Here is a 21,368-nt window from a genome sequence, read left to right as displayed (position 1 = left end):
GAATTATTTCATGGATTGATAAGGTTATTTATAACATCATCAACAGTTTAAACGACGGCTAACGATGCAATCTAAATAGCAAACAGTAAGGGTATACACATAGATATATATACATATACATATAGTATTGTCATGATAATCTAGCAACATTATCCCTCTTTGGTATTATCGTCTCTTCAACAAGTAAACAAAGGTCAATCTAGGAGTCAACATGTCAACATACGTTAATAAATATAGTAAAGGTTCATCTCCTTCAAGGGATATTCACTCGACTACTCCAATCGATGAATATGATTTCAACTATGTATTTGAAGTAAAGGATCTTGCTTCTGATAGAGTAGAGTTGAGACCCATAGTCGTGAGTTATACACGGACGTTTGGACGTTTGGGCGAGCGTTCATTTATGCTGAGACATCAAATCTATTGTGACAAGTAGCCATCGCTACACGCCCAAACGATCTTGGATGGGTATACGAAATCACCTGAAGTACTTAGATGGCTTGGATTCAGTCCTTTCAAGGATTTAGGTGATGTCCTAGTTTGGTTAGAGGGTACAAACAGATCCGCTCCTGTGAGTTCCTTCGCCGTGTAATTATATACCTGCCATTATCCCGTCAATCATAATCACATAATCACGGAGTAATCCTGTCATGCTCTCCTTGACGTACACTTTCTCATTTGCATGTTCCTTGCGCCCGCATACCAATAAGCTAATTTGAAATATCGACCATAGGATACACTACTCCATGCGATTTTCACCGAACCCCTCTCGACTCCAAAAGGAAGTAAAGTAGATCCTAAAGATTATGTATTTGCAGGAATTATAGGTATGATAGCGTCAAATTATCAAGCTATGATATGTGAACCTGGATATATAATGATTTTACCTGAATTTCATGTAAGCCATTTTTCCTTCTTTCTCCAAGTTTCAAAGTTCCAAGTTATCTAAGTTATCAGTAATAATGATAATGATAATGATAATAATGATAATAACGCCGGGCATATGCTGATGGATACTGTACTATACTCTTAAACTGTAATTCTCTGTATTTTTGATATACAGAGAACACACGTTCAAACTCATGCAACGGGTTTAGTGATGCATAGAATACTTGATCATCCATCTCAAGGTGGATTAGGTTTAAGACGTTGTCAATGGATAACGACAACATTAAATATACAAAGTCAAAATGCATCCAAGAGATTAGGATATAAATTCGAAGGTGTATTGAGATGTATGAGGGTTTTACCTCCTGGAAAAGAAGGCTCAAGGGGTAAGTCATTTTCATGCCTCCTCAGACCTCCTCGACTCTTGAAATCGAAATCGAAATCGAAGTTAAAGTTGAAAATCAACAAATCGGACACTCAGAACCAAGCTGATACTTTTATCTTTAACAAGACGGTCGCCAAGATGTGAGACAATCAGATGGTCAAGTAAGAGATGATTGGTATTCTTCCGTCACATGGTACGAATGGGAATCAGGTGTAAGAGATCATATAGATAGACTCATGGCTAGGAGATAGTGAAAATCAATTCGAGATGAAGTAATATATAAGCTGTATCAAGATAAGGTGTGCTTAGAAAATAGCAAAGGATGTAATGTTTCAAACGATCGTCCTTTGATCAGCACTCATCCTTTTTCGTTGTATACTGTGCTCGCTATTACTTGATATACTGAGTAGAGACTGGTAAACAGATTTGATTATCTCGTATGAAGCACTTAGAATTTGAGTCTGTAAAGCAACAGTTAGTCCTCATAAAATTGCCTAATACACATGCAGAATAAAGTACAATCAAGATGTCCTTCCTACCATACTCATATACCCCCTCCATTTCACCTTATCCAACTTACTCTTACCCATTCTCACAGTCTCTCACCGGTCCTTCGCCAATCTACACCATACTGATCATTGGAATGGTGCTTTTCATGGCTGCTAATGTTATGCCTAATCTGATTCCTGCTGCTGATCGGATTTGGTAAGTACTTGCGCTACTTTGACCGTGCAATGTTCGGAACGCATGACGAGATGGCATTCTCTGAGAATGAGAAGGACTGATAATACTTGTTTGAGATAGGTACGTAGCTCCCATGGTGCTACAATGGGGTTTTATCATCGTCATATTCGCCCTGAGTGAGTAGATGACGTTTTGGTTGGAGTCAGAAGGACTAATTTGAGATAATGGTCAGTGGTACAGATGCTGGGTCTAGTACCGGGAGTACCACAATTACATATAACCTATGTCCACATGACGATTGCGGCATTGTTGTGAGTATTGCACATTTCGTTCTCGAAAGACTAGTCGATCAGATTCTTGAGCTAGTCCAGAGGTACAAGGCGTTGAGAATTTTTTGAGTGAAAAGGTTCATTTTGATGTGGAATCATATCGTATCAGAAATTCCGCCTTCCAAAGAAGAGAAGAGATCATCTTCATCAAGTTTGAAAGAAAGACCAAGTGAGAAAAGAAAAGAAGAAAAGAAAGAAGATGATGATAAAGACCCTTCACCATGGGATGATTTACGTTCACATCCTTCAGCGTTCTTGACTACTAGATTGAACAAAATTATGCCGTGGCCTTTCCCAGTTGGTAGAGCGAAAAGATTAGGTAGTGAATTATGGTGGGAAAAAGGAATGCCTCTTCATGTGTACGTTTCGCCCCCCTCCTTCCCTCCCTCCGATGTATCACATCTCAGCTTATCATTGTGTCGAACACTTGTATCAAAACACGAAAGCTGATATCGTACGATGTACATTCTAGGGGTCATTTCAATAAACCAGATCCGGATTTAGCCAAAAAAGCAAAAGAAGAAGAAGAGAGAAAGAAGAAAGAAAAAGCAAGGGCGAAAGCGAAAGAAGAAGAAAAAGCTAAAGAAGCAGAAAAGATTAAAGAAAAGGAAAAAGCTAAAAAAGAAGCTGAACTCCGAGCTAAACAAAAAGAAGAAGAAGTCAGAAAGGCTAAGGAGGATGCGAAGAGGAAGAAAGACCAAGCAGAGAGAAAAGCAATAGAGGATAAGTGAGTATATCACACAGCCATTACTGCAATACTTAGAGCAAGAAACGCTGACAAGATGAGTCGCTGGATGGTAGACAAATGCAGAAACTTTGGAGAACAAAATACTTGGCTATGATTGTAGGAATAAGTTTTCGTAAGTATTCCTACCTTAGATTTACGAACATGTGACTAATTCAATCCCTCTGCTTATAATTTTTACACGTGAAGTAAACAAGATTTTAGGTTTCTTACTTCTCCTTTTATTTTCTCTGCAAATGATATCTCAAGAGCTCAACGAAGCACCCCCAACATCTTCTTCAAGCAGATCCACTTCCTCCTCCTCATCGTCGTCGGGATCATCTAGACCAAGTTCAAGTGAAGAGAAAGAGAAGCTTGCCAGACTTGCCGCACAGAAAGAAAAAGAGAGAGCTGCAACTACCAAATCTTCATCGTCTTCGTCTCCATCATCGAAGGACCCTTCTAGAAGTTCTTCTTCCTCGTCATCTAAGGATACTTCCAAAACTTCTTCGTCCAGCTCATCATCCAAAGAACCGTCAAAATCCAGCTCGACTTCCTCCACTTCGAAACCCAATTCATCGTCTTCCGGATCCGGATCTGGATCTGTTTCCAGTTCTAGTTCGAAGAAGGATCCAGTCTCTTCGGATGCTGTCCGAAAAGCTGCTGGTAGTAAGACAGTCACGAATGTTGACCCCGGTTCAGGTGGATTTGGTGTACCGTATAATGTCAGTCCCCGACCCTTTTCACCCCTCCTATCTCCTTTACCTTTAATTTTGAATGAAGCTGATGATGAATGAATCTTTTGTCGGTTTAGGTCGGATTCGGAATGCACTATATCCATACTCCAAATCCCGTCAAGACCGCAGATTTGTCATACCCAAGTATGTTCATACCAAGTACAGGGATGTCACATCCTCTCATGTCTTCGACGTATAAGCAGTATGCGAATTAGATGTAAATCAAATGCATGCATACATGCATATATACTTAGCATGATCTACGAAGGAATGCGAATACGCATTCGCCGTTTACGATGATGACAGTGTCGATTTACTTTCCCACGGTAGCACCATAATGACGCGACCTCTTTTTTGTCTCCGAGGTTGACGCGTATAGTGGGGGGTGGGGGTAAAGTGATGAGAACATGAAGTTCTATTTTTTATTTAATATATGATCTTTGTTCTTTCCTCTTCTTCTCTCGTGATCGTCAGGCAGAGACAGCATCCAGTGTCAGAGAGGTGCTCACACAATGGCTAGGGCAGCCGCCAAGCGACCTTCACCTTCTCAAGAGACAGATGGAGAAAGTAGTCAAAATGCTAGAGCTAGGGAAGTAAGTTAGAATCTCATTCATCTTTCTTTCAGCCGATCTTTCATTGCCGCATCAGGTCAAGCAAAAACGTATACTGATATCAATGACTGTAGATTAAACGGGTGAAGAGAGAGACAATAACTGAAAGAACCGAATTCGAAGATGGATCATCGCCTGAACCTTCTTCCGATGAAGATTCACTACCGGATCTGGAAGATGCGGCTATGAGTGACGACGAGGATGATGGAGAAGATTACGAAGAACCAGCATATAAAGATGATATACTAGTAAAAGCTTATGAAGCTTCGAAACAACGACAAAAAGGTTATATCGGAGTAAGCTGCTCGTCAGCCTTTTGTTTTACGGCCAAATAGCTGACAACGTTAATGATAGGCCACTTCAAAAGCTGGTGTGCTGAAATCCATGAACCTCGTGGATTTCATGTGTCATCGTCATCTTAGTGTTGATTTCGAGCCCAAGATGAACTTCCTTGTAGGACATAATGGAAGTGAGTAAGAATGCCAAAATCCACACTGATCAATAGCTGAAACCATCTGTAATAGGTGGAAAATCTGCACTACTCACTGCAATCGCCGTTGCTTTAGGTGGAAAAGCGATGACTACAGGTCGAGGACAAGGCTTGAAAGATCTGATCAGAAAGGGTGCAGAGTAAGATCTGAGAACCTCCTGATCACATTAGCAATTATGCGCTTGCTGACTATTTTGTAGTAAAGCGGTTATCACTGTTGTTATGGCCAATTCAGGTCCAGAAGCTTTCAAACCTGACATTTACGATCCTCATATCATTATAGAGCGGACCATCTCACTCAATGGATCATCCGGCTACAAATTTCGAGCTACTAGAGATGGCAGAACTGTAGCCAATAAGCGAGCAGAGCTTACAGCGATCTGCGAGAATTTCAGTATTAACATCGATTCTCCGTTGACGATATTGACTCAAGATCAAGCTAGAAGTTTCTTGCAAAGTTCAGATCCTCATAAAATGTACAAGGTAAGTGCTGTCTCTCATCAATATTGTCGTCATACCGCTGACACGTTTCGTAGTTTTTCTTAAATGGTACTCAACTTTCATCTCTCTTGGAAACATACGAATCTTCCACGCAAAACATCAGACAGATTGAGAACTTTGTCAAACGCCAGCTGGATGCGATACCTGATCTAAAAGAGAAGGTCGAGACCCTCAATAGGAAGCTAGTTGCATCCGAAGCTGTTGTCAAGCAGAAACTCAAATACAAGAAAGTGTTAAATGCGATGGCTTGGGCATATGTAACTGAAAAGGAGAATGTGGGTCAATTAAGATCGATATGAGCGTGCTGAGCTTGGCTAACGATTTGACAGGAGCGGGGTCGATACGAGAACATCGTTCGGGAAAATGACGAGAAAATCGACCAAGCCCAAACGGAAATTCACATACGAGAAGTGAGAGAGCTTTGAATGTCAACACCTTGTGTACACTGCTCACTTGCATTCCATCTGTCCATAGAAAACCATCATACAGCTAGCAGATAAGATCAGGGAAACAGAGAAAGATATCACGAATCTGGATCAATCACGTAAGCCATTGCAAAAGGCGGTCCAGGATGCAAAAGATAAAGTCAAGAATGAGAAACGAGATCTGAATGAGGTTGAGGTGAGTAACACATAAAGATGGCGGTATGCTAATTAGATAGGCGGATATCACTGCCATCAAAGAGGATATCGATGCCGAAAAAGGCGGTCTCAAGATCTTACAAGGGAAAATCGATGCCAAGTTGCGGATGAACGTTGATACTCAGAAAAGCGAACACGCAAAGGCGGTCGGTGATCGAACAAAATACGAAGAGTTGATCGCGAAGTTACGAAAGGAGAAGCCTAGAAGACAACAGCAATATGTGGAGAAATCAGCTGATCTAAAAGCTGCCAAACGAGACGTTCAAGAAGTCCAATATCGAATTGATCAACAGAATAGCACCGCCCGTGGTATTCAAGATAAGATCAATAATCTTGAAACTCAATCAGTCAATCGACTCTCAGCCTTTGGACAAGGATTGGACAACGTAATGCGAGATATCCAACGTACGAAATGGAGACACTCCCCACCACTTGGACCTCTGGGAATGTTTGTAAAACTGGACGATATGGGCTATAGGGATATCATACAAACCATTCTCGGTCAGACCCTTTGTTCCTTCGCCGTGCAAGACAATCATGATCGCTCTACTCTCATCCAGATCCTGCAAAGGCACCTGAGGAGGTAAGTATGCGATATCGCAGCAATTTAGCCTAGTCGGCTGACCCTTGATGTAGCGGATATCGACCAGGTACTGGAATAAACCAAGTACCTCCTGTTCTCTTGCATCACGGTGACGTCTTCGATTTTACGCGAGGTGATCTGAGCCATTTGGGGCCTACATTCCTCAGTAAACTCACTGTGAGTTCTATGTCGTACGCAATATTCCGTGTAGCTCAAGCGGTCGTCTTAGGTGGAGAATGAGCATGTTCTACGTTTACTCGTCACCTTGCACCAGGTGGAGAGGACTTTCCTTGCCCGAACGGTGACAGAAGCAAATAATGAGATGAAGAAAATGCACAACAGCAGAACTTTGGACAACGTCCGATTCTTCTCTGCTGATTTCCAACAATTGTCTGGTACCATTTCGTACGTCAATGATTGTCTCAATAGCTGCCAGGATACGATACTGATAAGCTACATACAGGAGCAAACAGTCTGGTCCAACAGGACAGTGGCGAGGCTTCACCCTCTTCACTAGAGATTTGAAGGATGAAGTGCAGTAAGTAGAGATCGGAGGCTGAATACGCTTGTTTGGCTGATACTTCACTAGACGGGCGCGGAATGAACTTTATGCTTGTAACGCTGATGAGCAAAAGCTTGGCCAAGAGAAACAGGCTGCCCTAGCAAAAGTATCTAATCTCGAAAGCGAGCTGTTAGAAATCAGTGTGCGTTTCTCTTGCCGCCTTTGTCGTACCACCCATATACACGCTGACTTCTTTGTGATACAGAAACAAGTGGATAAAGTCTCCAAGGGTATTGCCCCTGCTGAGGCTAAACTTGATGAGACCAGACGAAAGCTTGCGGAGATGTCTTCGACAGAGATGGAGAATTGGGAGGCAGATCGAGAAGTGCGCTGCTTTACCATCGTCTAAAGCGGGACAAGCTGATGCAATGCGCAAATAGGATCGAATGCGAAAAATCCAAGCCAAAGAAGACCAGCTGCAAGGTTTCCTGGAGGATAAGCGAAAGCGTTTGGAAAAAGTTGAGGAATACAACGAAGCGATTCTCGCTCGTCAACGGGATTTAGATGCGCATGCACCAGAAAGACAAAAGCAAGCGGTAAGTGGACCTTTGTCATTGACCTGTGACGGTGTGGTGCTCATGTAATACCGACAGAAAACAATGACAACTCTCGTTCAGCAACGCGCCGAGGTGGATATAAAGAAGAAGCATTACGAGAAATCCATGAACCTCTATCAAGAGAGAAAGAACGCAGCAGCTGCTCAGGTCGTAGAATATCAAGAACAGGTGGACGTGAGTGGATAACTTCTTGATCCTTTCCATGGATCTGCGTTGATCGTCTTCGCAGCTCTGGATTCCTAAAGCCCAGAATTTCTGCGCAACGCGAGTATACTCAGAAAAGACATCTGACCAGCTCACCCAAGAGAAAAATGTGCTGGATGCCTCCATAAAAGACGCTGAGCAACAGTGAGTCAGAGATGCACGTCCCAATAGGAAATCTACTGAAGTTTCTGATTGTGAATGACTAGACTCGGTGTGGACACGGAGCATCTCGCTTCCGAAATAGTGAAAGCCAAAGCATTGTTAAGAGAAGTGGTGGAGAGTATCAACAAAATGAATCGACTTCAAAGGGTGAGCCAACTTTCTGATGGCCCCGAATGCAGGAGTGACTTCCCCTCTTATACGCTGTATTGCCGAATAGATATTCAATCAAGCTATAAAGACGCGACGACTTTGGTGGGCGGAGACTCGATCTCACACTGCTATTCGAGCCAAGACTGCCTTTGTTGTCTTTGAGAATCTCAGAGACATGGACGGAAGATTGGATTTCGATCATGTGAAAGAGAGATTATCTTTGATTGTGAGTGTTGTCACCCTTAAAGACGACACTTCAGTCCTTGGCACCTGATAACAGGCGCTGACTGTTGTACCATTTCCAATATAGGTTCACTCCACTACTCGTACAGAAAATGAAGAGGGTGAATCAACCCAACGTTCGCATTACAAAACTGCCAAGAACCTGTCAGGAGGCGAAAGGTCATTCTCCACTGTATCGCTCTTATTAGCTTTATGGTCAACTGTACCATGTCCTATCAGAGCATTGGATGAATGGGACGTCTTCTTAGATGCTGCCAACAGAAAAGTCGCAGCTAAAAGCTTGATGGATGGCGCCAGAGAATCCGACGGTAAACAATTTGTCTTGATCACACCTCAGGTATGTTTCGGTGGATCCTAGATGGTCCGATCTAGTCCAACGCTATGTGGCGTATTTGCTGATTCTCGGCTTGGATAACAGGATATGTCGGGCATCGAAGTCAATGGACCTGACACGAAAGTGATCCGACTGGCAGATCCAAATAGAAACCAGTAAGTTGTCCCGCATTTTCCAGCTTTGATATCTGTCTAAAGCGACATGCTTGAGAGAGCTGATCGATAAATGCTACAGGGGTACACTACAATTTTAATCGTCTATATGGTGAAAGGTCTTTCGAAATTAGTTCTGGTTTTTGTTTTATTTCTCAATTCTACCTTCTCACGATAAAAGACTGAAGCGCTGGACGTATAGCAAGTTGTATATAATGATATATTCGAAATTGATGATAATGTATATGCATGGTGTCATTATGTCCGACCTGGGATATGTTCACATGCGCTTTCATCTATTCTATCTCTAGCAGTTGACTATAAATACAGTATTTGTGATTTGTCCATTTATATATAAACATTGTATATTCTGAGGCCAGTATTCCATGAGTCTATATAGCAGTAATCAGACCGGCAATCATTCCAATTGTCAATGCGAATACCACTCCTGACGGTGATCCATTTAAGATGGACTTTGATGCTGAACTACTTGATCCTTGAGTGGGAGTACTACTTGATCCACTACTTGCACTTGGACTTGCGGTATTTGTGGTAGTAGCATCACCAGAACCTGAAGAAGTGGCAGCACCAGAATTGAAACCATCACCATATGGCCAAAAGTCACCTGAAGGAGGCATCAAACAAGTCAATCCCAATGCTGTTCCATTGACAAATTGGAATTGTGAATTTTCAGGCAATGTCAACGTTAAATCTGTTACTGAACTGGGTTCAAGTAATAATGCTACTGGTTCATGAGGTGTTTTGGTACCTGTTGTACAATTAGGTCCGTATGTACCGATCTATAATAAAGATTCATCAGTTACTTGCCATGATAACAGTGTTGACGGACAGGCGGTAGAGAAGATGAAATTTACGAATGAGGTGTTTCCAGTGAAAGAATTATTTGAGATTATGAAACTTTTAGCACTGGATACTCCCTAGAACGCGAAAAAAATATGTCAGCCCTTGTTCATTTCTCGTTTATGCGCTCTTTTTCCAAATTATATCGGGTAGAAGTCGAAATAATGAGGTTAAGAGGACAACTCACCATGCCATATGCAAGTGCACCTGATAAGACGTTATCTTTGATTGTGGCTCCAGTCGATTGGTTGGTACCGTATCGTCTATTTACAATATTTCAAATAAGAAGTAAGCGAAACACGCTTTCCATCCAGCGAGTATGAATGAACGTGAAGGGTAGAATAGAAGGTATTAACTCACCCATCGGAGAACCATACATCAGGACCGACAGCCTTTGTATATAAGTCGTATCAGCAATTTTTCTTTGGGCAAAAGAAATCAGAGCACTCACGATACCGATCTTGATTATTGCAGAAGCGTTATTTGACCCAAAAGTCGCGTTCCCCATCTACCCATTCTGGTGTCAGCTTTGATGGGATCTGTATATCAATATGATGAACCGCGAGTGATACGTACATCGGTAGCAAATCCACCATGAATAGTGTTTCCCTCTACCAGTGTATTTGAGAAATTCCCTTCCGGTAACCAAGGTAAAACGTCGACCACTAATTCACATCAAATTTCGTCAACGGTAAAATCTATCTCACTCAATGGATACTCGAGGAGCAACGAGGACATACTGTTGATTCCACCAAGCATTGTCCTCTGTATTTTCTCCTATCAGCTACACGTACGATCTGCGGGGAATCAACGAGGATAGTGTGTCACACGTACAGTTTGTACACTGATTGTGTTATTCCTAATGACCGATGAAGGTGCACCGAATACCACGATTCCGCCATCTGTAGCATCTACTATAACGTTATTTTGAACAAGACTATCTGCACAAGATAAGGATATTCCATCTGCCCACTGCGAGCCATGTCAGCGCTGATGCCACCATGTATGCGTCTTCTGATCTCGTTCATGACTACTTACATTCTGGAAGTAATCCCTTCCGCATGGTCCAATATCATTGTTCTGTACTGTTATATTGAGGCAATTGAATGTTCCCTCGGCTCTGATTGTAGCTTTTCGTCAGCTGGATATCCCAAAGAACATCACACACAACTCAGCTTACAGATGAAGACAAGACCAACCCCTAAATGATCACATCAATATCAGCAAATCTCCATGCCACTCAAAGAGAATTATGGGTAAAAAGAGCATACCTCGGATCGTAACTCCTCACATGCTCTATTATCTGATTCTGATTTTGGCCTCCAAATTCTATGTTGCCTCCTCCAGCAGTATATATGTCTTCGCTTTCTAATCTATTACCATTGATCTAATCAGGCGTTCATGAATCAGCTACAATCTATTCAACAGAACGTATGATGTTCGTAATGACTTACCTGTATATTCATCAATTTTGCTCCGCTGAGACCTGCATCTTGAGCTTGGACAGAAGTCGTCTTGTTAAATCCAACCATTTTCAACGTAGCCCGAGTATCGTCTATTGGATATCCCTCAGTCGATATTTCCTAAAATCGTCACCCAGAATCATCAGTATTCAAGCACCGTGTCATCTGTGAATAATCCGATTTATTCTCACCTGATTCAGCGCTGTATAATTGAGCTGTTCACTAATCTCGTATATTTGTCCAGCACACAGTTGTAATTTATATCCTTCCCCTCCGGCCTGAATAAGCTGTTGCAGTCCAGCTGTATCTGTTGTGTTGGAAGTACATGCTGCTGATACCAACAGTGATCCCAACAGACTTGATCCAAGCAGAGATGTCAAAGACAAGCGCATTTTACTTTGTTCTCCTGCAGTTCTGTTCAATGGTAAAAGAAGGAGAAGGATTGAGGAGAAGCGGTTGACGGTGGATTATAAGGTAGGTGCGTAAACGAAACTTATTGCAGCGTGAAGGAATGGACGGGGCTGAGACGTATAGGTCAGTCCCAAGTGAATTACAATTATATCAGTCGAGATTTTGATGAAAGAAAGAGATAGATGTAAACATTGCAGAGATACATAGCTTGTCAACAAATTCATCTACTTTTGCTTTTAGCGTGTTGCCAAGGGGGTTTTACGATTGCTGTGCTGTGCTTTTTCCAGCAAATTGAAAGATTGCGGCTCCTGAAACCATGATAAAATAGACAACATTCGTAATCGGGGTAACGCAAAAGAGTGACCCGAAAAAAACTTGATATCTTTTGATAGTAACAACGCGTGAGATGGCGACAGAGAACTAACCTCGTAATCACCCTCGAACCCGCTTATTTGACCCTTGATGGTACCTGAAACTACTTCCGAAACACACCATCAAACAACAAACAGATCGGACACTGCCGCAAATTCATGCCGCACCTGGAGGGATTATTTATAAAAGTGACTCACATAGATGGGGGTACTGTCTGCCACTATACCTGAACACCGTCTATCACCGCCACGTGTCTGTGTCAAGTGTCGCCTTTGAGCTTGAGCGCGTCTCTCTCTCTCTCTGTTGTTAACTTCGTCGTGCTGTCATATCCCAATGGTGGAGAAGACGTTAGATAGCCAGTGAGATCAGCGACAGTACGATAGTAATAAACCTTTAGGACTCAACTTCACTGCCTGACCGCCAAGCAGCTCCCACTAGCCAGCATCATGTCCTTCAAGAAAGACGAAGAGGCAGGTGGGATGTGTAAGTATACAACCCAGCCTTCACTTAAACTGTTGATTGTAAGGCGACTGACTCCCTTGTTCTTGTTCTTGTTCTTGTTCCTGTTCCAGCTTTCTACCATGACAAGTCCACCATCCTCCAGGAAGCGCGATGTTTCAACGAGTCTCCCATATCTCCTAGAAAATGTCGTGCTCTTTTGACCAGAATCGTGTATTTGTTATATGTTGGAGAAACATTCTCAACTCAAGAAGCCACCACTCTCTTCTTTGGCGTGACAAAGTTGTTCCAGCATAAAGATGTGAGTTGGTAATCAATGCAAACATAAAGACGTCTATGATACAGCTTTCACAGAGCTGATAATATGTGAATGCAAATTAACTGGTGCAGGCTGCTCTAAGACAAATGGTCTACCTGGTTATCAAGGAGTTATCAACTATCGCAGAAGACGTCATCATGGTCACTTCATCAATCATGAAGGACATGCAACCTAATCTTGAGGTCGTGTATAGGCCAAATGCCATAAGAGCTTTAGCGAGAATCATCGATGTGAGTGGTATTGCCCTGTTATATGTGTGAGATTCTTGCTGACAAGGTTATGTGACTCTTCTAGGCGCAATCTGTTCAATCTGTCGAACGGTATTTTAAATCTGCTCTAGTTGATCGATCATCATCAATCTCATCAGCATCACTGGTCTCGTCATATCACTTGTTCCCACTTTCTCCAGCAATAATCAAAAGATGGTCAAATGAAGCCCAAGAAGCAGTTAATGCTAAATCAGTTTCGAATTATTCGGCAAATGCTTCGGCTTATCTTGCAGGTGGTGGATCAGGTGGATATCAAGCCGTGGCAAGTTCAAGTTATATAATGCAATATCATGCTTTGGGATTGTTATACCTTATAAGAGAGAAAGATAGAATGGCAATCACTAAAATGGTTCAACAACTCGGTTCAGGTGGTAAAGGAAGTGGAATAATCAAAAATTCAATGGCAATGTGTATGTTGATCAGATTTGCTAGAAAAGTGATGGATGAGGATCCAAAGTAAGTCAATCAAATGCCCTCTTGCTATACTTGATATTCAGCTGATCTTGGATTATCAGTGTTCGGAAACAGATGCACGAGTACCTCGAAACGCTGCTTAGACATAAATCGGAAATGGTCAACATCGAGGCAGCTCGAGCTATTTGTGAGATGAGAGATGTCCAACCTGGAGACCTATTCAGGACTGTTGCCGGTGAGTATCACAGCCATACTGCCACCATGACCAAGCCAGCATGCTCGCAAGCTCATATGTGATCAATACCAGTTCTTCAATTATTCATGAACTCCCCTAAACCCGTCATCAAGTTTGCCGCGGTTAAAACCTTGAACAAGCTTGCTCAAATACTCCCTGCATCCGTTGCTACCGTCAACGTAGAGTTGGAGAACTTGATCACTGATTCCAACAGGAGTATCGCAACATATGCTATTACCACTTTACTCAAGGTAAGCTGTTGAACCCTTTTCATCTGATCTTTAGCTGACCGTCTGACTGTAGACTGGTAATGAGGCTTCAGTGGACCGATTGATGAAACAAATCTCCTCCTTCATGGCTGATATCACAGATGAATTCAAGATCATTGTGGTTGATGCTATTCGATCATTGTGCCTCAAATTCCCTGCTAAACAAGCTGTCATGCTTTCTTTCCTCTCTGGGGTCTTAAGAGATGAAGGTGGCTACGATTTCAAGCATGCCGTCGTAGAGGCTATTTTCGACATGATCAAATTCATCAAGGATTGTCGTGAGACTGGTCAGTGCAACTTACTCAAACTTTTCTTTTAATTAAGGTGACACATAGCTGACAGTCTTCCATAGCCCTCGCCCATTTGTGTGAATTCATCGAAGATTGCGAATTTACCAAACTTTCAGTTCGAATTCTACATTTATTAGGTATTGAAGGACCCAAAACTCGAAACCCTACCAAATTCATCAGGTATATCTACAATCGAGTAGTCCTTGAGAACGCTGTTGTTCGAGCTGCCGCCGTCAGCAGTCTTGCTAAGTTCGGGGTTTGCATCGACGACCAGACTGTGATGAAGTCCGTCAACGTCTTATTGAGACGATGTCTAGATGACGTAGATGATGAAGTAAGAGATAGGGCAGCTATGTATATAAGGGTCTTGGAAGAGAAATCATTGGCCGATGTATTTGTTCGAGAGGGTGAGTGTTTTGCATATTGTTTTGGCTTGTGCGGGAATAGAAGAATAGCATGCTGACCGCTCTCCTGATACTTGCAGAGGCTACTTTCTCCCTTGCTCAACTGGAAGATCAACTTGTGTCATATGTCAAAGACGAAGCCAAGCACTCGTCCGCCTTCGATGTCTCCTCTATTCCACGAGTCAGCAAAGAAGCAGCGGCAGCTGAGATTGCTTCATCTCGACCTTCTGCCCTTGATATCGCCGGTCCATCCACTCATGCGGCTGCAGAACCCACACCTCAGGCCTCAACTTCCGCAGAAGGTCAATCCTCTTACGCGTCTCAACTTGCTTCTGTACCAGAATTAGAATCATATGGACCAGTATTGAAATCATCTACGAAACCAGTCGAACTTACTGAAAGTGAAACCGAATATGTCGTTTCTGCGGTTAAACATATATTCAAAGAACATATTGTTTTCCAATTCAACGTGTCAAATACAATCCCCGATACTGTTTTAGAACAAGTTGCTGTAATAATGACACCATCACCTGATTCTGGATTGACAGAAGACTTCATTGTACCCATTCAAAGTCTAAGTGCATCTGCAGGATCAGGTATAGGATACGTTTCATTCACTAGAGATGATCCTTCTTCGTATGCAGCTGGAACTTTCGGCTGTACACTTAAATTTGTCAGCAAAGAAATAGATCCAACAAGTGGTGAACCTGAAGAAGAAGGTTACGATGATGAATATCAAGTCGAAGAATTGGATCTAGGTGCAGGTGATGTGAGTGCTTTTTTTTTCTGGTTCCATCAGTGATGAGTGTACATGATTGAGAGAATGTACGCTGATGTACTCCAATCAACAGTACATTACACCAACATATGTGACATTCTCGAGTGAATGGGAGAAATTGGCGGACAAAGCTTCGTTGACAGAAACCTTTGCATTATCGTCATCTGAATCATTGAAGGGTGAGTACACATAGCGATCGTTCTTTCTAAGTAGTCAAGAACTGCTGCTGAACAACCCATTGAATTTCCGTTTTTTCAGACGCATGTAAATCACTCATAGAAGTACTCAACATGTTACCATTAGGAGGAACTGAAACGCCCGCATCGAACTCAGTACATACATTGAATTTGTCAGGTTTGGTTATCCCGAATGGTAATGGTCCAGAAGAGAAATCAACAAAAGTCTTAGCTAGATGTAGGATGACTTATGCCCCAGGGGCAGGAGTGACTCTTGAGTTGGGCGTAAGAGCTGAAAAGGAAGAAAGTGCCAGATTGGTCATGGCCGCTATTTAGATTCAAGACGTGAAGTAGATGGGAGGGAGAGGAAAAGGGCTCGTGTTTGTAGGATACATAAATTTATACAATAGCTTTCGATTATGGATCATGGATTTGCCTTACGATTTCGCTTTTGTCCGTCGTATTTGAACAAATCGGTAACAGAAGCAAGATTTGCCGGAGATAGAAGGATACATCGGGATATGTACAAATTATGACCAAACGAGTCATCCATGACAGCATCGCCTCATGGTACACTGGCGAAGTCGGCAAGACCTGCAATCTCTTTTATATCATCTACGATATCTTTCAAATCATACCATTCTACTCCGTTGTAGGGGTCGCGTATTCTTACTCTACATCACGTATCACCAACTGATCAGCTCTTATTTTTTTCATGCCGGGCAGGCTTGGAATCTCAAAAGAAAGAGAGGAAGTGTAACGAGTCTGAATGCTCACCTTCCGTTTTCCGTATCATCGCCTTCATAAGACATGACAGCGAGAACGTGATTTTTTCTCAGTTTTTTGGTATCGCCTTTGGTGGAAACTAAGATCGGACTTGAGTTTGAGTGTTTAATCCAATCCCCTACGATCATCCATCCCATCGTCAGTAGGATGCAATATAGTCATAACGTATTGCTAGCACGATATTCCAACCATTCAGGCTCTGCTTGTACTGCCCCAAAATTGCACGAAATAACGTTAAGTTTGAGATCACTCACAAGCGTCTTCTGTGTTGGTAACAGAAATAAATGAAGTTGATTTACCGGTGAGCATCCTCAATGCATTGGTAGCGTAACCATATTCGATTGAATTTTCCTTTAAACCTTCATATCCACCCATGTTCATTGCTGCCCGCTTTATAGCTGCTGGCCACCTGCGTCTCAAGAGTCAGAAACAGGGACAGACAAAACACCGTGACTATGAGGTATGAAGCGAATGCAGTTTACACACTTGCACACTCACCAAGTAGTCAAGTGATCAGCTGTCCCTGCACTAGAGGACTGCTTGTCTACTTTGATTTTCTCTGTCTTGCCATCTTTGTTAAGCAGAGTAACTTCCGCTTGATCAGTCTTGGCGCCGTATACTCCTTCACCAATACCGATATCTTTGACTATGTTAGTTATGGTGGCCATGTTCAACTTGACCAAAGCGGCCAAAGTTGCCAAGAGCCAACATTCAATATCTGGTCCTAGGTAGTAGAAATCAGAAAAGACAAGGTAGTAAGTAAATTAGCCAAGTCGTCCATATCAAGTTATACTGTACAAGAATAAAATATCATGCTGAGTATACGATGAAATCCAAACTCAAACTAACCTTGTAAGATATCGGTTACGACTGGACCTTGTTCACCCCATAACTGCATAGTATCGACATCCGCTTGGTTTCCATCTCCACCAATGTCAACAGGTTTACCTTGTACAAGGGGACCAGCCCATAGAATCAAGATTAAAGTGTATAAGACTGTTGGTATGCATTACACGTGAGCCCACATCGTGAGCGCTCAATCTCCAGCTGCGATATGAAGGATACGGATTGAAGTTGATTGGAGAATACTTACAGTTCACATTCATCCTCATAGTATCGAGATCAAGTAAATTGATTTAGACAGGAACACTTACATGATATTGAATGGCTAGACTCTCTTATATTTCCCTATTACTCCTAGAGCAACCGTATTTCTACGTGATTGTCCATGGAAAACAAGGGATAATTGTATCTTCCTTTGAGGTCATGCCACCACCGAGAAATGAAAGGATTTGCAATCTGGGCCCTTGCGTAATATGGTTAATACAACAGACTCCTCTCAAAGTGGTTATCCCTTACTTGCTGATCACTTGGTGGACAAGGGATGATACGAAGATTCAGTAATCTTAGCATGGCCGATCATATTCATGACAGCTTATATTCGGGTACAACGTATCTACAATGGTTGGTGATCTGATATCCTTTGTTATTATCGAGACAGCTATAAGAAATCGAAGGTACAATGGATCTCGGCCCATCTAGCGTTTTGTACAGTACAACTCTACCTCTCTGACCCCCCAGCTCCATGGCACCTGCTTTGTGCAACATCAGATATCTGCAACCCCTCTGGCATATCATATTTCTTTTCAATGTTTCCCTTCCTTATTGACCGTAGCCTTCCGCTCCTCCAGCGCCAAATTGACCCTGCTGAGCCAACATCTGCTGCAATTGAACCATTTGTTGTTGTTGCTGCATCTGCATATTCTGCTGTTGTTGCTGTTGCTGTAATTGCATTTGCTGAGCTTGAGCTTGTTGAGCCTTCATTTTATTTTCAGCTTGCTTGATTCCGTTGATTAAAGATTGTAATTGACTAGTCGGAATGTTATTGTAATCAAAGTGGGGAATGGTCAAACCTAACCTTTGGGCATGCAACATCAATTGGTTATACTGTTGTTGAGTCATTCCTCTCTTTTCTTGCGAAGCGGCCTGAGGCTGTTGGACAGGGTACTGTTGCTGCTGCTGCTGTTGTTGTTGCTGGACAGGCGGAGCAGGAGGTAAAAGCTGTTGAGGCTGTATCTGATTTTGCATAGCAGATTGAGCTTGTAATAGCATTTGCTGATGATACACCGCATTGGTGTTTGGATCCGAGTTAGTATTCAAATTCTGAGCATTCGGTGAAGGTCGATATTGTTGCTGCTGCTGTTGTTGTGTTAGTGGTTGATTCAGCTGTTGCTGCTGCTGTTGCTGCTGCAATTGTGCTTGGACCTGTGCCTGGAGTTGCTGTGGTATTTGCTGCCTCATTTGTTGCATTTGTTGGACTTGTTGGGATTGAGACACGACGTCTGGTTGTTGAGGGTTCTGACTCGACGGACGTCCGTTCGTGGAATTTAAAGAAGGAAACGGTACATGCTATTGGCACCGGCATTAGTTCCATGGGACCATTGTGGATGTTCAATTAAAGGTTTGCAGCTTACAAGGCATACCACGCCCATCAATTTGTACTCTTTCATTCCGTTTGGCGTATTGGGCACTGCAGGTATAGAAGCTGAGAAAAGAACGATACCGCGATCTTGTGCGCCTATGGGAATGACAACCATCTGCCAATCATTCAATTTCATGTTCAGTATTGGTTTGTCCACATTCGTCAAAATCAACGTATCACTCACATTGCCCTTGGCATGAAGACTGTTAGCCAATTGGTTGTATCTCATGAAATTGCCGTTATCCTGTCCACTCATATCCGGTGTGAAGACGACTATTGGACAGGACTTGCTTTGGGCATACGCAGTAAGCGTTTGCACATCCAGAACTACAACGTTGCGTAATTGCAGATCTATGAAGCGACCAAAACAGTAGCAAGTCAACATCGTTCCTACGTTAGGGTATTATGGACCACTCACCCTTGGGCCAATGTTGAGCCATAATGCCTTCTACACTACCCGAGAATTTGGATGCATCGAGCTTTAACAATGCTGTTCGTGCTTGGGTCAGCTGTCCATTGCGCTTTTGCAACTGAGGAAGACGTTTCACTTACTAGTGTAGTTTCCTGGCTGGCTTGCTGAGGAAAGCGTTCCAGACCAAATTTGTTGCTGTGCGGGTCTCGTCGGTGGTTGTTGAGGATTTTGTGCAGGCGGCAGTTGCTGTTGATGTTGTTGTTGTTGCTGCTGCTGCTGCTGTTGCTGTGGCTGTTGCTGTTGCTGTTGCTGCGGTTGCTGTTGCTGTTGTAATTGTTGAGGAGGAGGAGGCTGAACTTGAGCTTGTTGTTGCGCTCTCTGTTGTTGAATAGCCATCATGACATTTTGATCGATTGATGCTTTTGCCATCGCTTGCATAGTTTGTTCGTTCAAAACATTGTTGCTCATATTCAGCGATGGGGTCGGAAGGGGTGCTGATATAGAAGCCGTAGATGCAGCTTGGCGTTGCTGTTGAAGTTGAAGTAACTGTCTTACTTGTTGCCATTTTGGATCGGTCATATCCACATTGCCACCACCACTTTTCATGGCAGCAAACATGCTTTGCATTACTTGTGAATCAACCTTACCGCTCCCGCCGGCAGAAGATATAGCTCGAGCAAACTGGGCCATACGAGCTTGCATTGCCTGATTCTGCAATTGCTGAAGTGATTTAGGGTCAGCACTGAGTTGGGGATTGGTCAAGGGAGTTTCTATATGTTCAGTTGCGACGGTAGAAGCCATGTCGAGTGATGGAGTCGTTCCAGTATCGATTGAATATCCAGACAGTGCCAAATCCACATCGGATGGGACACTGAACCAGGGTGAGTCGAATGAGCTATTCGATACCTGTATATGTGATATAAGCGGTCTTCCCTTAATGATTCCGGTGGTCTGAGTGGAGAACTCACCGCTTTGCACATAGTCTTCAGCCTTTTGCTTGGTGTTTCCTCTTCGCCGTCGCTTCGTCCTACGACAACTGAAGAACACTTATAATCGTGCTCTTTCATGACGTCTCCCAATCCTTCCCATGTACGGTCATCTAATCCTCCATCCCAGTTGTAGCGTGTTTTGGTGATTTCATCTTCTTGTGGTCTGATATCACCTGGTTTTGCGTCACTCGAAGCTACCACAACTAGGTAACGTTGCGCGGGTGACCCAGGCGTATGGTCATTTTGGCCGGCGGGACTATACAAGGAATCGAGTAATGGAGTAGCTGATGCAGGAGTGAGGGAGATAAAGGTTCGCGAAGGTGAATGATGAATATTGACGTATGGACGATCAAGCAGCTGGAACTCTATTATTAGATCAAGTCCATGAGGAACTGATGACTACACACTCACTTGTACACCACCTGCTATACCATCCAGTAGTGCACCCTCAATCCTTCTTTTCCGTTTCCTATCTTTGATCAATTCCTGTTTCCCTTCTTCACCTGATTGGTCTGAGAAACTCGGCCATTTCCTTTCCAGCGGTTCTCTTCCTGATCTTGGGAAGTATTCGATCAAAGTAGGTAGAGAAGTTAAAAAGGCCAAAGGTCCAGGATATTCTTTGCGGAAAGTATCCGCTTTGCCATCGCTAGTCTGATCGGACGAGGCAGTGATGAGCAGGCATAATCGAAGCTACACAATCAGTATAATGCACTTGTCAGCTTCGAATAAGGCTTTCCCGGAGGATCCGAGAAAAGGCTGACATACATTGGTCTCCCCTCCATGCTTTTCCATCAATCTCTGTACTAATTTATGTACTGCTCCATCTGCTACTATGAGTCTCTTGAATTTGGATCGAGGTAGGGACGAGTCGAAAACAAAGGTGGCGATATGCTTTGACGGCGGTGAAGATGGTATGGATGTCGATGAGGAAGCCTCATTTTGAGCAGACTGGATAGGAATTACAGACATGTTTGTCGAGGTCGGCACTTCCGGTCCAACGGATAGTAGTTGTTGTATATCGTCTCTATTTAATTTTCAGTTG

At 42.9% G+C, this 21,368-nt stretch overlaps 7 protein-coding genes across 7 annotated transcripts; 4 read left to right on the top strand and 3 right to left on the bottom strand.

The window, feature by feature from the left end:
* Positions 1-211: 211 nt before the first annotated feature.
* Positions 212-1,524, top strand: IL334_004870 (uncharacterized protein; the record flags this gene model as incomplete). Its single annotated transcript, XM_062936585.1, has 5 exons — positions 212-358; positions 437-571; positions 734-898; positions 1,064-1,274; positions 1,400-1,524. The coding sequence occupies 5 exons, from the start codon at positions 212-214 to the stop codon at positions 1,522-1,524; spliced, it is 783 nt and encodes a 260-aa protein (XP_062792636.1).
* A 275-nt stretch (positions 1,525-1,799) lies between these two features.
* Positions 1,800-3,962, top strand: IL334_004869 (uncharacterized protein; the record flags this gene model as incomplete). The annotated part of the gene is made up of 8 exons (XM_062936584.1): positions 1,800-1,978; positions 2,078-2,133; positions 2,190-2,268; positions 2,364-2,645; positions 2,759-3,013; positions 3,088-3,146; positions 3,221-3,735; positions 3,825-3,962. The coding sequence occupies 8 exons, from the start codon at positions 1,800-1,802 to the stop codon at positions 3,960-3,962; spliced, it is 1,563 nt and encodes a 520-aa protein (XP_062792635.1).
* Positions 3,963-4,259: 297 nt separating this feature from the next.
* On the top strand, positions 4,260-8,944 carry IL334_004868 (uncharacterized protein; the record flags this gene model as incomplete). The annotated part of the gene is made up of 21 exons (XM_062936583.1): positions 4,260-4,340; positions 4,433-4,654; positions 4,713-4,827; positions 4,883-4,988; positions 5,049-5,331; positions 5,385-5,624; positions 5,679-5,759; positions 5,824-5,964; positions 6,011-6,573; positions 6,627-6,750; positions 6,803-6,978; positions 7,037-7,111; positions 7,163-7,277; positions 7,341-7,460; positions 7,516-7,671; positions 7,729-7,866; positions 7,922-8,040; positions 8,103-8,205; positions 8,276-8,434; positions 8,519-8,788; positions 8,870-8,944. 21 exons carry the CDS (start codon positions 4,260-4,262, stop codon positions 8,942-8,944), a joined length of 3,462 nt encoding a protein of 1,153 aa, XP_062792634.1.
* Positions 8,945-9,329: 385 nt separating this feature from the next.
* IL334_004867 (uncharacterized protein) lies at positions 9,330-11,653 on the bottom strand (the record flags this gene model as incomplete). Its single annotated transcript, XM_062936582.1, has 13 exons — positions 9,330-9,737; positions 9,813-9,875; positions 9,986-10,061; positions 10,159-10,190; positions 10,250-10,306; positions 10,375-10,463; positions 10,539-10,563; positions 10,633-10,770; positions 10,837-10,918; positions 10,979-10,999; positions 11,070-11,185; positions 11,253-11,381; positions 11,453-11,653. The coding sequence occupies 13 exons, from the start codon at positions 11,651-11,653 to the stop codon at positions 9,330-9,332; spliced, it is 1,437 nt and encodes a 478-aa protein (XP_062792633.1).
* An 837-nt stretch (positions 11,654-12,490) lies between these two features.
* Positions 12,491-15,993, top strand: IL334_004866 (uncharacterized protein; the record flags this gene model as incomplete). Its single annotated transcript, XM_062936581.1, has 11 exons — positions 12,491-12,527; positions 12,617-12,804; positions 12,894-13,052; positions 13,117-13,547; positions 13,607-13,740; positions 13,813-13,991; positions 14,044-14,296; positions 14,362-14,706; positions 14,784-15,472; positions 15,555-15,660; positions 15,740-15,993. 11 exons carry the CDS (start codon positions 12,491-12,493, stop codon positions 15,991-15,993), a joined length of 2,775 nt encoding a protein of 924 aa, XP_062792632.1.
* Positions 15,994-16,222: 229 nt separating this feature from the next.
* Positions 16,223-17,555, bottom strand: IL334_004865 (uncharacterized protein; the record flags this gene model as incomplete). Its single annotated transcript, XM_062936580.1, has 6 exons — positions 16,223-16,331; positions 16,435-16,561; positions 16,698-16,852; positions 16,942-17,167; positions 17,293-17,439; positions 17,537-17,555. 6 exons carry the CDS (start codon positions 17,553-17,555, stop codon positions 16,223-16,225), a joined length of 783 nt encoding a protein of 260 aa, XP_062792631.1.
* Positions 17,556-18,105: 550 nt separating this feature from the next.
* On the bottom strand, positions 18,106-21,295 carry IL334_004864 (uncharacterized protein; the record flags this gene model as incomplete). Its single annotated transcript, XM_062936579.1, has 8 exons — positions 18,106-18,852; positions 18,918-19,040; positions 19,110-19,276; positions 19,344-19,415; positions 19,478-20,243; positions 20,306-20,683; positions 20,738-21,016; positions 21,092-21,295. The coding sequence occupies 8 exons, from the start codon at positions 21,293-21,295 to the stop codon at positions 18,106-18,108; spliced, it is 2,736 nt and encodes a 911-aa protein (XP_062792630.1).
* Between the last annotated feature and the right edge of the window lie 73 nt (positions 21,296-21,368).

The sequence above is a fragment of the Kwoniella shivajii genome, chromosome 6 (genome assembly GCF_035658355.1).
Source record: "Kwoniella shivajii chromosome 6, complete sequence".
NCBI classification, from domain to species: Eukaryota; Fungi; Basidiomycota; class Tremellomycetes; order Tremellales; family Cryptococcaceae; genus Kwoniella; species Kwoniella shivajii.
This window is presented reverse-complemented; position numbering and strand designations above follow the sequence as displayed.